The sequence below is a fragment of the Pseudoliparis swirei genome, chromosome 14, assembly GCF_029220125.1.
Source record: "Pseudoliparis swirei isolate HS2019 ecotype Mariana Trench chromosome 14, NWPU_hadal_v1, whole genome shotgun sequence".
Taxonomy (NCBI): Eukaryota; Metazoa; Chordata; class Actinopteri; order Perciformes; family Liparidae; genus Pseudoliparis; species Pseudoliparis swirei.
In genome coordinates, this window is record NC_079401.1 from 9,364,218 (window position 1) to 9,376,984 (window position 12,767).

The following is a 12,767-nucleotide window of genomic DNA, read 5'->3' on the forward strand; positions in this document are numbered from 1 at the left end:
AGGGGGGAGAGTGTTTGTGTTGGACCACAAGCGGTGGCCGGCCCCCATGAAGGCAACTATTGACAACCTGCTCAATAAACACCGTGGCATGAAGGACATGCTCAAGCTAGTGGACCAGGACTATTCTGCTCCAGTTCACAACTCTTGCACAGACCCAAACAGCATGCTCCACCCAACAACGAAACACCACATCTTACAATATGTTAAACACCTCTGCAAATTACTGAACACCAGCTCGTCTTTAAACACCAGCCCCGAAAAACTGCAAGAGCGGCAGGAACTCTGGCACGCTCTGACAAAGGGCAGCGAGACAACCCGGGTGCCGGTTGTAACAATGCCTGTTGCAGTCGTGAACCCACCTCCACCTAGTCAGACCCTCACTAAAGCCTCCATTGAGCAAATTGTGCAAAATATTATTGAAAAACAACAACAGCATAAGCAGCAGCAGCAACAACAACCAGTGGCTACAAAGAAGCAGACAAAAACGTGCCTTTCCTGTGGTCAGCCAAAGTCCAGGTATGAGAATGATGGTTCCTCCATCCACTTCTTCTACCAGCAGGGCCCCGTCAGATACTTTTACTGCTCCACTAAAGTTTTTAAAGTTTACGGTGCTGAGGGTCTGACAAACCCAAAAATGCCATTTAATGACTTTGCAGGAACACAGTTCTTTCAGCCTTCATTTAAATCTATATGTGTTCATGCAGCAGTGTGTATTCATGTTCAATATTCTGCACAACCATGACATGGTGCTCACCTTTCAGGGTTTATGAGTCTGCTTCAATTCTTCTGTCGTGGCATTAAGTCTCATCCGTAGAACACAAGGCTCATGTGAGCACAACTAACTAAGATCATATTTGTCTCTATGCTGATGATGTTTTACTTTTGCTTCCTTTGTATCTACAGTTGTTATCCTCAACTAATTTGGGTACTAAATGGTCCCTATCTTTATCTGTGTTAATACATTGTGAAAGTCTCACCTGTAAATGTTCATAGCATCACAGCAAAGGGTCTAAATACGTATGTGATATTTCAGTTTTTCTTTTTTAATAAATTTGCAAACATTTATTTTTCATTTTGTCAAGCTGGGGTGCTTAGTGTACATTAATGAGAAAGAAAAGAAAAAACTTTTTTGATTTTAGCAAATGGCTGCAATGAAACAAAGAGTGAACATTTTAAAGGGGTCTGAATACTTTCCGTACCCACTGTTGTCGTGGCACTGAGCCAAAAGGGTTCAGAACCTTCCAGCGAAGTTACAAACAATGTGAGTTAAAAAAAGAGGCAAATTAGTGAGTGAACAAGAATTGTTTTTATTCAGCTCTGGCACAATTAAGGTAACACACTTGTTTTACTTTATTATGATTATGAGGTCATAATAAGACAAAATAATCAAACATCTTGAATCCTTTAGGACCGTTACATGTTTGAAGCTCTGACTTCAAACTACACCTCAACCCTGATGAAGCTATACTTTCACAGAGCAAATATAATCTAGCCTGTGAAACAAAAGCCAATCACGCGAGCTCTGGCGGTCACAGTAATTACACGTGCGTGAATCCGCGGCAATTTGCAGGAATTGAGGGGAATTGGCTTTTTAATAGGTCGACCGACCTTGTGTACAGCGTATCTCTTCCCCTCTGAGGATGTTCCTCCTGAAATCAATAGCAACCTCAAAGATGCATTCAACAGCAAACATGCCTTTGAACCGGTTGATCCTATCCATCAGTGAGGGGGAGGGGGGGGGGGCTATAAGTATATTAACAGTATATCTCTGGTTGATCCACCCTGGAGTTTCAGGCAGGCCGGCTACAAACGCTCATGTGTCGATCAAACAAATCCAAACGCTTGCATTTGCCCGTTCCTCTCCCGTATCATTAGTCGGCTGTTGCTCTGGGCAACCTTGAGAGTTGTTTGGATTTCACAGGAACTGCCCAGGACTTTAAAACAGGGTTCTGGATGTTTGCTCTGTCCTGGTAAAGTGTTGTGTGTGTGTGTGTGTGTAAAAATAATTAATTTATATGAGAAGGAAAAAAACAGCTTCTTACAGTTAAATATTTAATAAATGTGGAGTGGGTGAGGCTATAGTGTGTTTCATATTTACATCTGTTTTCAAAGACTACAATTCAAATCAAATGCCTGAGTTAAAATGTACATAAAATATAGTTTTGATATTTGATAGACATCCGTCTGCGTGGGGAATGACATCATTTGGGGCAAAAAGTGTTACAGTGCTTTCCAGGGAGGGAGAGGAGACCCGTCAAATGACAAAATATGGATATGCTATGTACAATAATTAACAAACCAATTATGGAATGATTCAAATGGATTCTGGACTCCGGAGTAACATTTGGAGCAAAGTCCTCATTAGATTCAATTTGCTGAATACGAGATCATAATAGATCTGAACCCATAACACCATTTCACACACGTCCATGTGCAGAGCGCCAAGGAGTCGGCCTCTCTTCAGCCACAACGGGTTCTCACTGCGAGTAGAAAAAAGAAAAGGAAAACGACAAAAATAAATATCTGTGTGAGAGATAAAGTGATGCTAAAAAAAAAAGATAACGTTCCTCAAATTTATAAATTAAAAAAACGCCATTTAAAGAAAAAGAAAGGTTTAACGAGTGACACATTGGACACCGACGGCGACTAGACCAGCTCGACTACGTTGTTTATCTTCCCCGGCGACTGAACACAGAGCAGCACACTCAAAACCGCAGGACTCAAGGCACGAAGCCTCGCAGCAGAGCGACACGCGGCCACCTCCTCTGGACACGTGGAGGAGTGATGGGGGCTCGACCCGAGACACAGGGTTGCCAGGTCTGTGTGACAAAACCAGCCCAATGGCCAATAAAACCAGCCCAATATCAGAACTCAAAATATGCCCGTGCCAAACCATATACACTGCTTTTAAAGTCCAACAGCATTGCTATCATTGCCAAATGTATTGTAATATCTACAAAGTAACACCAAATGTTTAGTATGCCAGCATTAAAAGCAGTTTTCCCTAAACAGTTATTTCACCTAGGTGTGTATGTGGGCGTGTCCCATGTCCATGTGTGTACATGCTGATCTGGAGTCAGTTTGGTAGGATTTGGGTATAAATAAATTATTTCATTTAAAATATGGATTTTTATTTAAAGATATTCATGTAATTTGCATGCAAAATAGGTCTACCCGAACCAGTGGACAAAAAATTCAACCCGCGGCAACACTTCAAAAGTAGCCCAATTCTGCGGAAAAACCGCGGACCTGGCAAGACTGCCGAGACGGACCGGCGACTTTCAGGATACAGAGCAACTTCCAAAAGGCCGACGCTCCCTCTGGTCCACCATTATGTCTTTGTTGCTGTTGCTGTTGTTGTTGTTGTTGTTGTAGTTTTTCTTTGAATTTTTTCTCTGAAAGATGCTTCCTAGATGTCACAGAGGAACAGTGTGAGTGAAAAGACTCGTCTCTGGAGCGACTTGGGATCGCCCGACAGGTGATGTGGGCTCAGAAAATAGTGAAAGTGAAGATCCTCCAGAAGTGTTCAGTCTGGATCGGGCCGACCGGACCTCACGCCGCTCCTCGGGGACGAGGCTGTAAAGGCTGTGAAGGCTGAAGGCAGAGGAGGCTCTATTGTTTCAGAGGAGGCTCTATTGTTTCAGAGGGGGAACGTACATCTCACAATTGTTTGGTTTCTGGGAGACGGATTTATTTTTGGTTTTGTGGCTGCTGATTGTGAATGCGTACTTATCTCTTGTGATTTATTTATTCTACTCTGATGTGTGTTCCTCTCGCACAGATCGTACTGCTGAAAAAAGGAGTGAAAATACATAAATGGTGGATTAACTTCTTGATATATCATTCTCTTTGTGGACAAGAATCTAAAACACTCAGGAAAGTCTTTTATCTAACAATAAAAAAAAGGAGTAAAACATTGTCCAGCAAGAGTAAAATAAGTAACACGTATAATGTGTGGAGCTCTAATTTCATTAGTGAGATTTAAATCCTCACAGCAGTGCACTGATCACAGTCTGTGTACTCAGTAACTTAAAAAAGGTACAAATAAGTTATTTCACATCAGCTTGCATTGGGACCTGTTTGTGTTTTTTTAGGGCAGACCGCCATCTGGTGGGGAGAGGCGGAGCTATGCAGCATCTCCAGCGCTGCCGTCTACAGTGATGCACGTGTTTCTGCACAGTGAACTGATCTCTTCAGCCAGAGAGTGACAGACTGACTGGCTGGCAACAGGCAACAAAGAGCAGAGCACAAGCACATAGCAGTTTTATATATGTTCAGTGAAAATAAAAAGATAGTTCATCTTTTAAAAATATCCTTAAAAATATATTTTGTAAACCTTCCCTGTCTATCCTCAGCTCCCCTCTCCACCCCGGGGCGACATCGTGCCCATTGAGTGTGTGCTTCTTCGTGTGACCTGAAGGGGGCAGCAGAGGACGTCATGTTGGAGAATCACACAGGGCCTTCGTTTGGGTCAAAAAGGCCCGAAATGTGGTGACAGTGTGAAGACGACTCTACCAATATGGATGTATCTACTTCTAGCTGGTAGAGCCTTCCCGTCCTCCTCCTCCTCCTCGCTCTGAGGAAGAGCTCGTTCACGAGTTAAAAGTGGCTCAGAGCTGAGAGTCGGCTCCCAGGCTGTTTAGCTCCTCCGGCGAGTGCTTCTCCGCGGAAGCCGGCCGAGATCTCGTCAAACGTCCGACCCTTGGTCTCCGGCACTTTGAAGAAGGTGACGACGAAGAACAGGAGCAGCAGCACGGTGAAGATGATGAACACGTAGGGGCCGCACAACTCCTGTGAGAGAGACGAGAGAAGAGAGACGCAATGAATCCTCAATAAATCTGACTAACTTCAAATCTGCAGGAGATGAACAGTGTGCTTCAATACAGGTGGCCTGCTGCACACGGATAAAGACGCTGCACACAAGTCCCCAATAGACTGAATCGCTTTAGAAATTCTTTACTTTTTGAGCCGTTAAATGTAAACCAAATTTGTTTATTTTTCTTTATGCTTTTAAAATATTAATTAAATGAATAACACACATGTTATGCCTTGTGGCAATCAGCACTTTTCATCTCAATGGTCAGTTTTTGAACACCACATGTGTTGAATAAATACAAATAATCTGAACAAACACTTTTTGACTCAAGACTATTCTGTAAAGGTGCGTTCACACCAAAAGCGATGCGATTTTTTCACGTGACCGAATCCTATGAAAAGTCAATGTACACACGTGTGTGGCTGCGATAGACGCAATATTTTTCTGGGCGGCGTGTTTGGGGCGACGCAATGTGGGCGACGCATTTACAGGGGCGCGTTTTCATCGGCGCAATTTTTGCCCCTAGTTGAATTATTTCAATTTTGAGGCGGTAATCTCGCAACTCGGGCCAATCAGCTCTTGAGTTGCTCCGCACGTCATCGCTGTCCCGCCGCTGTGGAACCAGAACAAGACGGACAATAATGTTATGAACACAATAACATATATATTATATATTATAATGTTATGAACACAATAACATGTTATATATTATAATGTTATGAACACAATAACATGTTATATATTATAATGTTATGAACACAATAACAGCGTTTTGATGTTCCGCTCTCGTAGCGCTGGAAGCGGAAGTCTTTCAGACGTAACAGTAACTTCATCGGTGAAAGTGACCGAGCTGTGTGAGCCTACGGGTGATGTCATGAACCCAAACACGAGGGCGTTAGTGTGTGGGATGTCCTCAACAAATATAAAGCAAAACTAGTGGTTAGTTATTCTGTGGTGGATGAAGGAAATGAAAACGGTCTTTATGGAGACGAGACATGGAGATAAGCCCCGCCCCTCGCGGAGCGTCTCGACATTTATGGCGTGAACTCGGAAAATGGTCGAGCGAGTAAACACACGCGTTTTGGGCGACGTGAAAAATCGCATCACTTTTGGTGTGAACGCACCTTTAAAGTTCAGGTTTATCGCTGCAGGCGAGTCTCACGCGCCAAACCCTCTGCTGGCGCCACATTTCAGTGAAAAAGAATGGGTCTTAAAACATATTCAAGCTGCTCAATGAACTCTGTTACTTCAGGGGAATGACAACTGTTTCCAAGTTGGCTGATAAAGTCGCTGCTGTGTGGGCGAGTGGACAGAGGAACATTAGACATGTTTCACATGTTGACTGGGTGGAAGAGGCTTTGAAAAGAGTTTGAGCGGTACTTCAACCACAAAAGACCCGACTGCAAAAGAATAGACCAGCGACCCATTTGTAAACAAACCCACCCGGTGAATCGAGCCCGTCCGAGCCAGAAGAAGATCGGCTCGAGATGGCAAATGATGGTGGCCTTAAAGGGACATTTCACGCAACAACTCTACCGGTGTTCTAATGACAGCGACCAGAACTAAGTTACGGACCGGACATAACAAAGACACGTCGGTGTCGTTGTCTCCCATCAGCGGCTCGTTGTAGGTAAACAAGCGCAGGGCTCACACTAATTCGACGTAATGGTGAATTTTTTTTGCAATGTATGCCGGTCGTATCATTTTATGACATCATATTTATATTGCCAGTCCGTGAAAGAAATGTCTGACACGGAACCGGTCCGTAGCTCAAAAAACGTCTCTAAGGGTACATCCCAATTCTCTGAGGGTACATCCCAAATCGCTTAGGGTACATCCCAAGTCTCTTAGGGTACGGTACGTACCTTGTCTCTGAGGGTACATCCCAAGTCTCTAAGATACATCCTAAATATCTGAGGGTACATAACAAGTCTCATAGGGTACATCCCATATGGTAAACAGAGAAACATTCACTACCTTCTAGTGTTAAGCAAAGCTTCACTTACCAAGAAATAAACACCACTCTGGAATATAATTTTGTAAGTCACCTTTATAGTGAAGAAACATAAATAAGTATCCAGGGTCGGGTTGTGGTGACAGCAGACCCAGTAGGCTGACCCAAGCTTCGCTATCACCCGCTAGCGCATTGGTGTTAAATTACTTTAGATCAAAGCTCAGACACACATGTGTTCCCCAACCCTGAGTGAGGAACTAATCCAAACCATTTGAAGCACAAACACAGAACAAAAAAATGAGAACAATATAAAAGTGTTAAATCCTTTTAAATTCTTTTAACTTGGATTATTTTTTAGCCTGAGTATTGTTCCTGGCGACCTCAAAGTATTAGGCAAAACAGGATGCAAGATCACCTGTTACAGGTCCTTTTTGAAACAGCTGGTGATGTCTCACATGTGTATTGTAATTAACTGATGTATAAAACAGCTGGCGATGGATCAGCAAGCAGTCAGTCACTTCTCTTCTGAGTTGGTCTGTTATCAGGTGTGCTTGGTGTTCAGTGCCAAGCTCTGCTAGTGATTGGATTCCTCTAGTTTTTTTGTTTGGTTGCTCTCAGACTGTAAGATGTGGAGACTTGGGAACATGTGAGTCACTTTACTTTATTTGTTTAATGACTGCTAGCTGCACACTTAATGTCTCTAAATGATTTGTTTTACTTTAAGGTTGTTATGGAACTTGATGGCTGCAGTAATCCTCTTGGCTCAAGCGAGGCCAAATATGAAGGTCAATTCACAGTCAAGTAAGCCTGACTTCAAACTAAATGACTTTACCTTTGTTCCAGAAAGTGTACTGCTCCTCACAAGCCTTTTCTTTTAACAGGCAGTGGCTTGCATTCCGACTGCGTGGGTAATCTAATGAGGCTGTCATTGGACAAGGCCCTAGCAGTGGGGAATGCGCTTGAGGTGGACGCCATCAGTAAGTATGCAGTATGCTAATAAGCGTGGTTGGTTAACACTAGGAGAGAGGTGTCATGCTTGTCTTTATTTCCCCCCCAGATGGCACCCAGCACATTGTGATAACACCCAACTTGGCTGCTCAGTGTGGCTACAGCATGGAGTCCGACCCGTGGGGTAACACCAGAATCTACTCGTCTCTGCTGGGCTGCTACGTGGACAATAAGGTATGTTCAAGCTCATTTATTGGATCACATTCAATTATCACTTGTCACTAAGAAACATGTTTGCACATTTATTGCATTAATTACTTTAAACAAATTAACTTATTTTTACACAGACTATATTTTAGTCTGCAGGTATTGTCTGTTTTATACAGTGACTATCTAAAACAGCCAATGTTTGACCTGCAGGGCTCAAGTTTTAAAGACAGGCAAGAGTGACATATCCCCCCTCCCCCGGCCATGCCCCCATTCCGCATGATTTTTTTCTGATTGGCTATTTTGTGTAGCCAATTTCTTTTTTTTGATTGGCTGATAAGTGGCACCTCACAGCCGAACTCCAGGGGATTCGGGGAGACGTGCTTGATTCCTCCATGGTGAGGGCAGCGTGGCCAGGTTATGTTTGCGCATTGTGGCACATTAAATAGCCACGAGGGTTTTTTTCAGCGTGAGAAATACGATGTGTGGCGGGAGTACCTGACTAAAGACTGAAATGAGTGACTGTTGCGCTCAATGCGTGACACTTGAGAGCCCTGGACCTGTGATTGAAAATGTATATATATTTTAGCCACTACATTAAAAAAATTAACATTTCCATGATTTTAAGCTGACTGTTGCCAAATTCTTGTTTCATGCATTAAATCTGTAGGACGACCAAACCTTTAATGTTGGCTTAAGGCTCCGGCTGTACGGCCCCAGTGGATCAGACGTGGTTACCCATGATGTGACGCAGACTTGCCGCTACACTCGCTGGGCCTCTAGAGAGATTCTCTGTGACAGGAACTACATGGAAGTAGGTCACTTAATATTGAAAGCTCTACCAACTTGTCTCTAACAATCTATTAAGCCACCATTTCCTGTCTTTAGGTGTCACGCCACATTGCTGCCTCTGATGCTGAAGTGAAGGGGCAGACTCGAGATGTTAAAGAGATCGACATCATTCCTGATGTACGTGTACACATTCCTGTTACATTGGGCTTGCTTTTCAACCTGCACCATTATCTCATTCAACAGAGGAAATTATTCATTCTCTCCTTACCTATAGGCCTCTGGGGCAGCACATGGCATCTGGAAGTTGACATTTTACACCCCAGAACCAGTGTCAATGGTGCTGAGGGAGGCTGAACAAGCCGGTTATGGTGCCATGGTGACCTCAACCCGTCTGGTTATGCGATCCCCCTACAATACAGCAGAGACCACTTCAGAAGAAGTAAGCAACACACCCATCAAGTGGTTTGCATAAAAGTTTGCTTTGGAAGCATAACTATAAACCTGACATCTCTTAGGTCGATGGAGTCTCCATGGAAGTTTTCAGGGTGAGCGCCTACTACAAGGCACCACATGGTCTGGGTATGGTGGACTTGGCAGCTGCTTGTCCCACAGGCAAGTCTTGAGCAATCTGTGTGGACATGGTTTTCTAAAGTCTGTCATATGGATGAGTCAACAGTTGGGTTATCATTAATAGGTGGCGTCCTCTTCACCAACAATGTAATCTCTTGGCACGTACCTCGCCGTATGACGCCACTGGTAGATGGCAGCTTTGAAATCCGAGAAATGCACATGGGCATTAACGGAAGGAGGCTTGATGGATCTCAGATGGCTGCACGAGGGTACACGCTGTCCACCACAGATTTACACATCATCATTGAGATCCCAGTGGGCTCGTCTGATGGTCACTACAAGGTTGGGAAGTCCTCTAGCATAGAAATGAAAGGGTCACTTTTTTTTGCATATTTTATTTAAATGTCATGAATAATTGCAGAGCCATGCCCCAGATTACCAGTACCACGTCACCTACACTGTGGAGCCCATGCTCGAGGTACTGTGGGGGACCACTCTCACCCGAGATGATACCAGATACAAGGTGTTGTTCCCCATTACCACCCCTCTTATTATTCAAGCTCTCCACGTCCAAGAAAGTAAGTCATTATCTGGTAAATGACAGAACTTCAGGCTAATAGAGGTTTATAGCCTTTTTCCTATTCCTCAGATACTGTCCCAGAGGCTCGCCTTTTCAGCGTTGTCTTGGGGCCCCTACTTCATGATGTGGTGCTGAGGAACATCACCTTCTTCACCAGCGTGCTCACTGTTGAAGAGAGCAATGCCAGAGGTTTTACAATCCAGGAGCATCGCCACGCCAATGGAACCAAGAGCATCTCTGTTTTAGTGCCCTTTGATGCAGACATTGTCCTGAAAGATGCAAGTGAAATTATAGATGCTAAATGTCACTTTGTGCCAGCTTATTTGCTCTGTATTGGTTTCAGTGACATAACTGGGTCGTTTACGTCTGCAGAATCCTGAACCCTTGGTTACAACCTACTTCCTCTCTCTGATCTTTGGGTTTATCATCCTTCCTGAAGAAACTCCATTTGCCCACCCAGTCGAGTTGCAGGTGTCTCTGCAAGATGTTGGTGAGATTTAACTTAACTCTATCTAGCTCAAATTGCCTCGCGTGGGGAGAAATGTAACCAATATGGCCATGAAATTTCCCAGGTACTTTTAAAATGTACATGTATTAAATGCAACATTATTGGTGCTGAAGGAGAGTTTATCTGTCAGTCGACGGAAAGATGTGATATGGATGCCAACTGACCAAAAACCTTGGGTGTCTCCTTTTAAATATGACATTACACAACCTCAGAGTTTAAGCTAAAGATAGTCTAATGGGCAACCTTGTCTCTACTTTTAGAACTACCAACCATCACTGGCACCTGTGACCAGAACCAGTTTTACATCAGTGTGAAATACGGGAGTCAAGGCAACAATTTCAAGGCAATGGTTGGACATCAACACCTGACACCTGAGATGGCTGACTACCAGTTCCAAGAAAACGGCACACACTTCAGCATCGGTCTTCCATACAATGCCAAGGATGCGACCTTCGAGGTATGTTTCACTGTAACCTCTCACCTTGAAGCTTCTGCATTGGATAACTTCCCTCTTTCTTACAGCTGATAACCTCAGATTCACTAAGAGCCCACGTTGACTTCTTTCTGCTTCATGCCCGTAACGACTGGGTGCTCGCTGATCTCTTCTTATCCTGCAACTTTCCCTTAACAACAACCGGTAAGACTTTAACATGTTTAGGGTTTCTGCTGATGGGACTATAGGACATGTTCTTCACCCTTACTACCTCTACTCGCAGAGTGCTACCCCAATGGAACGATGACGGCTACGGCAGTGAAGGTGGCTTCTGTGACCAAGATGATCCCAAGTAGGCTGACCCTAAAGGACCAGTCTTGCAAACCGGCTTTCAGTGGTGATCGCTTTGCATATTTCTCTTTCAATGTTGCGTCCTGTGGAACCACAAGAACAGTAAGTGTTGGTTCACCTTAAATCCACACTATCTTGTTAAATGCTAATGCCCCTGTCCTTTTGTCCTCAGTTCTTTGACCACTACATGCTGTATGAAAATGAGATTGCCTTGCCTTACAACAAAGGAGCATCACCAGTTGGTCCTCAGTACAGGTAGAGGGACTCATCCAATCTTTTAATCGAATATACTTTCTAGTGAGGTCCACCTCAGTGTATTTTCTTTTCTCCAAGACAAACCATTTCCTGCTACTATGTGGTCAACGAGACTCAGACTGTTGGCTTCAGCTCAAAACCAAGACGCTATGAACCCACCGCAGAGATCGGCTCAGGACAGCTGATGGTTCAAATTAGGCTAGCCCAGGGTAAAGTTGACTTTATAAAAACCTTATTTTTGCAAGACGGTACCCAGTCAGGACAATGCCTCTTTCTAATGAGATTGTTCTCCTCCAGATTCATCGTACACGCTCTTCTACCAAGCAGAAGATTATCCAGTTGTAAAATATCTGAGGCAGCCTCTCTATTTTGAGGTAGAGCTGATTGAGGCTACTGACCCAAATTTGGAGCTCATCTTGAAGAACTGTTGGGCTACACTTGATGAAGACCGGACATCTCTGCCTAGCTGGGATATTATTGTGGACAGGTAATGAGTAGCATAAAGCTAGGTAAGGTCTCAAAACTTGTGATAAATCAAATATGTTGTCAATCCCTCCCCAGCTGTGCGAATCCTGATGACGGCTATGTGACACTCTTCCATCCTGTTGTGAGAGATGCCAGGGTTGTAGTCCCATCCTACATCAAACGCTTCTCTATGAAGATGTTCACCTTTACTATAGATGAGGTGGTTCTGAAGAACGAGGTAACGTGTGTGCGCAGTGTGCATTGGCCACATTGCATAGTGGCTGTGTAAGAAACCCTTCTGTCCGTCTACAGATCTTTGTCCACTGCGATGCAGAGATTTGTGACTCGCACAGCCAAGCAGATGGTTCATGCCGAGGCCAGTGTGTTCAACCTGCACACCAGATGAACTACAGACGAGGGAGAAAACGGGGTAAGGGACATATGGGAAACATTTGTCAACAAACTACATGCAGTTGGTGATCGTTTTTGTTTTTTCTAGTACAAAGAGGAACGGACTCCATCAACCAAAGGCAAATCTCCTCTGGGCCTATTGTGTTAACCTCTGGGCAAACTCCTGAATAAACTAATTTAAGTTCTGCAATCATCTCTTCACTCAATTTGTATCTATTTGGTTTTAACCCTGCATTACATGCGTTATACATTCAGGCTAGCAACCTTTACTGTGGCACATTAGACGGATCAACAATGGGTTGTCTACAGATGAGGTAGAAGCAGCAAGACGACGAATTTAGACGGACCATCTCCACAAGTTCTCTGATGTGCAGTGGTGGGGTGTATAAAGGATGGCTCAGGTGGTGAGGACACTGAAGAAAAACATGACATTGAGCATTTGAAGGTCTTCCCACAGAATCCTCTTGTCAGACCACA

General features: G+C 44.0%; 1 protein-coding gene across 1 annotated transcript; it reads left to right on the forward strand.

The window, feature by feature from the left end:
• The first annotated feature begins 7,396 nt into the window (after window positions 1–7,396).
• On the forward strand, window positions 7,397–12,461 carry LOC130204545 (uncharacterized). The gene is made up of 21 exons (XM_056431356.1): window positions 7,397–7,416; window positions 7,495–7,571; window positions 7,652–7,747; window positions 7,828–7,952; window positions 8,596–8,739; window positions 8,814–8,894; window positions 8,992–9,156; window positions 9,233–9,329; window positions 9,412–9,629; window positions 9,709–9,865; window positions 9,937–10,145; window positions 10,240–10,357; window positions 10,636–10,832; window positions 10,898–11,012; window positions 11,092–11,261; window positions 11,332–11,414; window positions 11,493–11,623; window positions 11,712–11,901; window positions 11,976–12,117; window positions 12,192–12,309; window positions 12,379–12,461. The coding sequence occupies exons 1-21, from the start codon at window positions 7,397–7,399 to the stop codon at window positions 12,459–12,461; spliced, it is 2,736 nt and encodes a 911-aa protein (XP_056287331.1).
• Window positions 12,462–12,767: the final 306 nt, after the last annotated feature.

Excerpts from the sequence above, each read along its gene's own strand:
- LOC130204545 (XM_056431356.1), top strand. The coding sequence starts at position 7,397 with ATGTGGAGACTTGGGAACAT. Across the intron at positions 9,330-9,411 it reads GGCAGCTGCTTGTCCCACAG|GTGGCGTCCTCTTCACCAAC; the intron begins GCAAGTCTTGAG and ends TATCATTAATAG. Across the intron at positions 10,833-10,897 it reads CCAAGGATGCGACCTTCGAG|CTGATAACCTCAGATTCACT; the intron begins GTATGTTTCACT and ends TCTTTCTTACAG.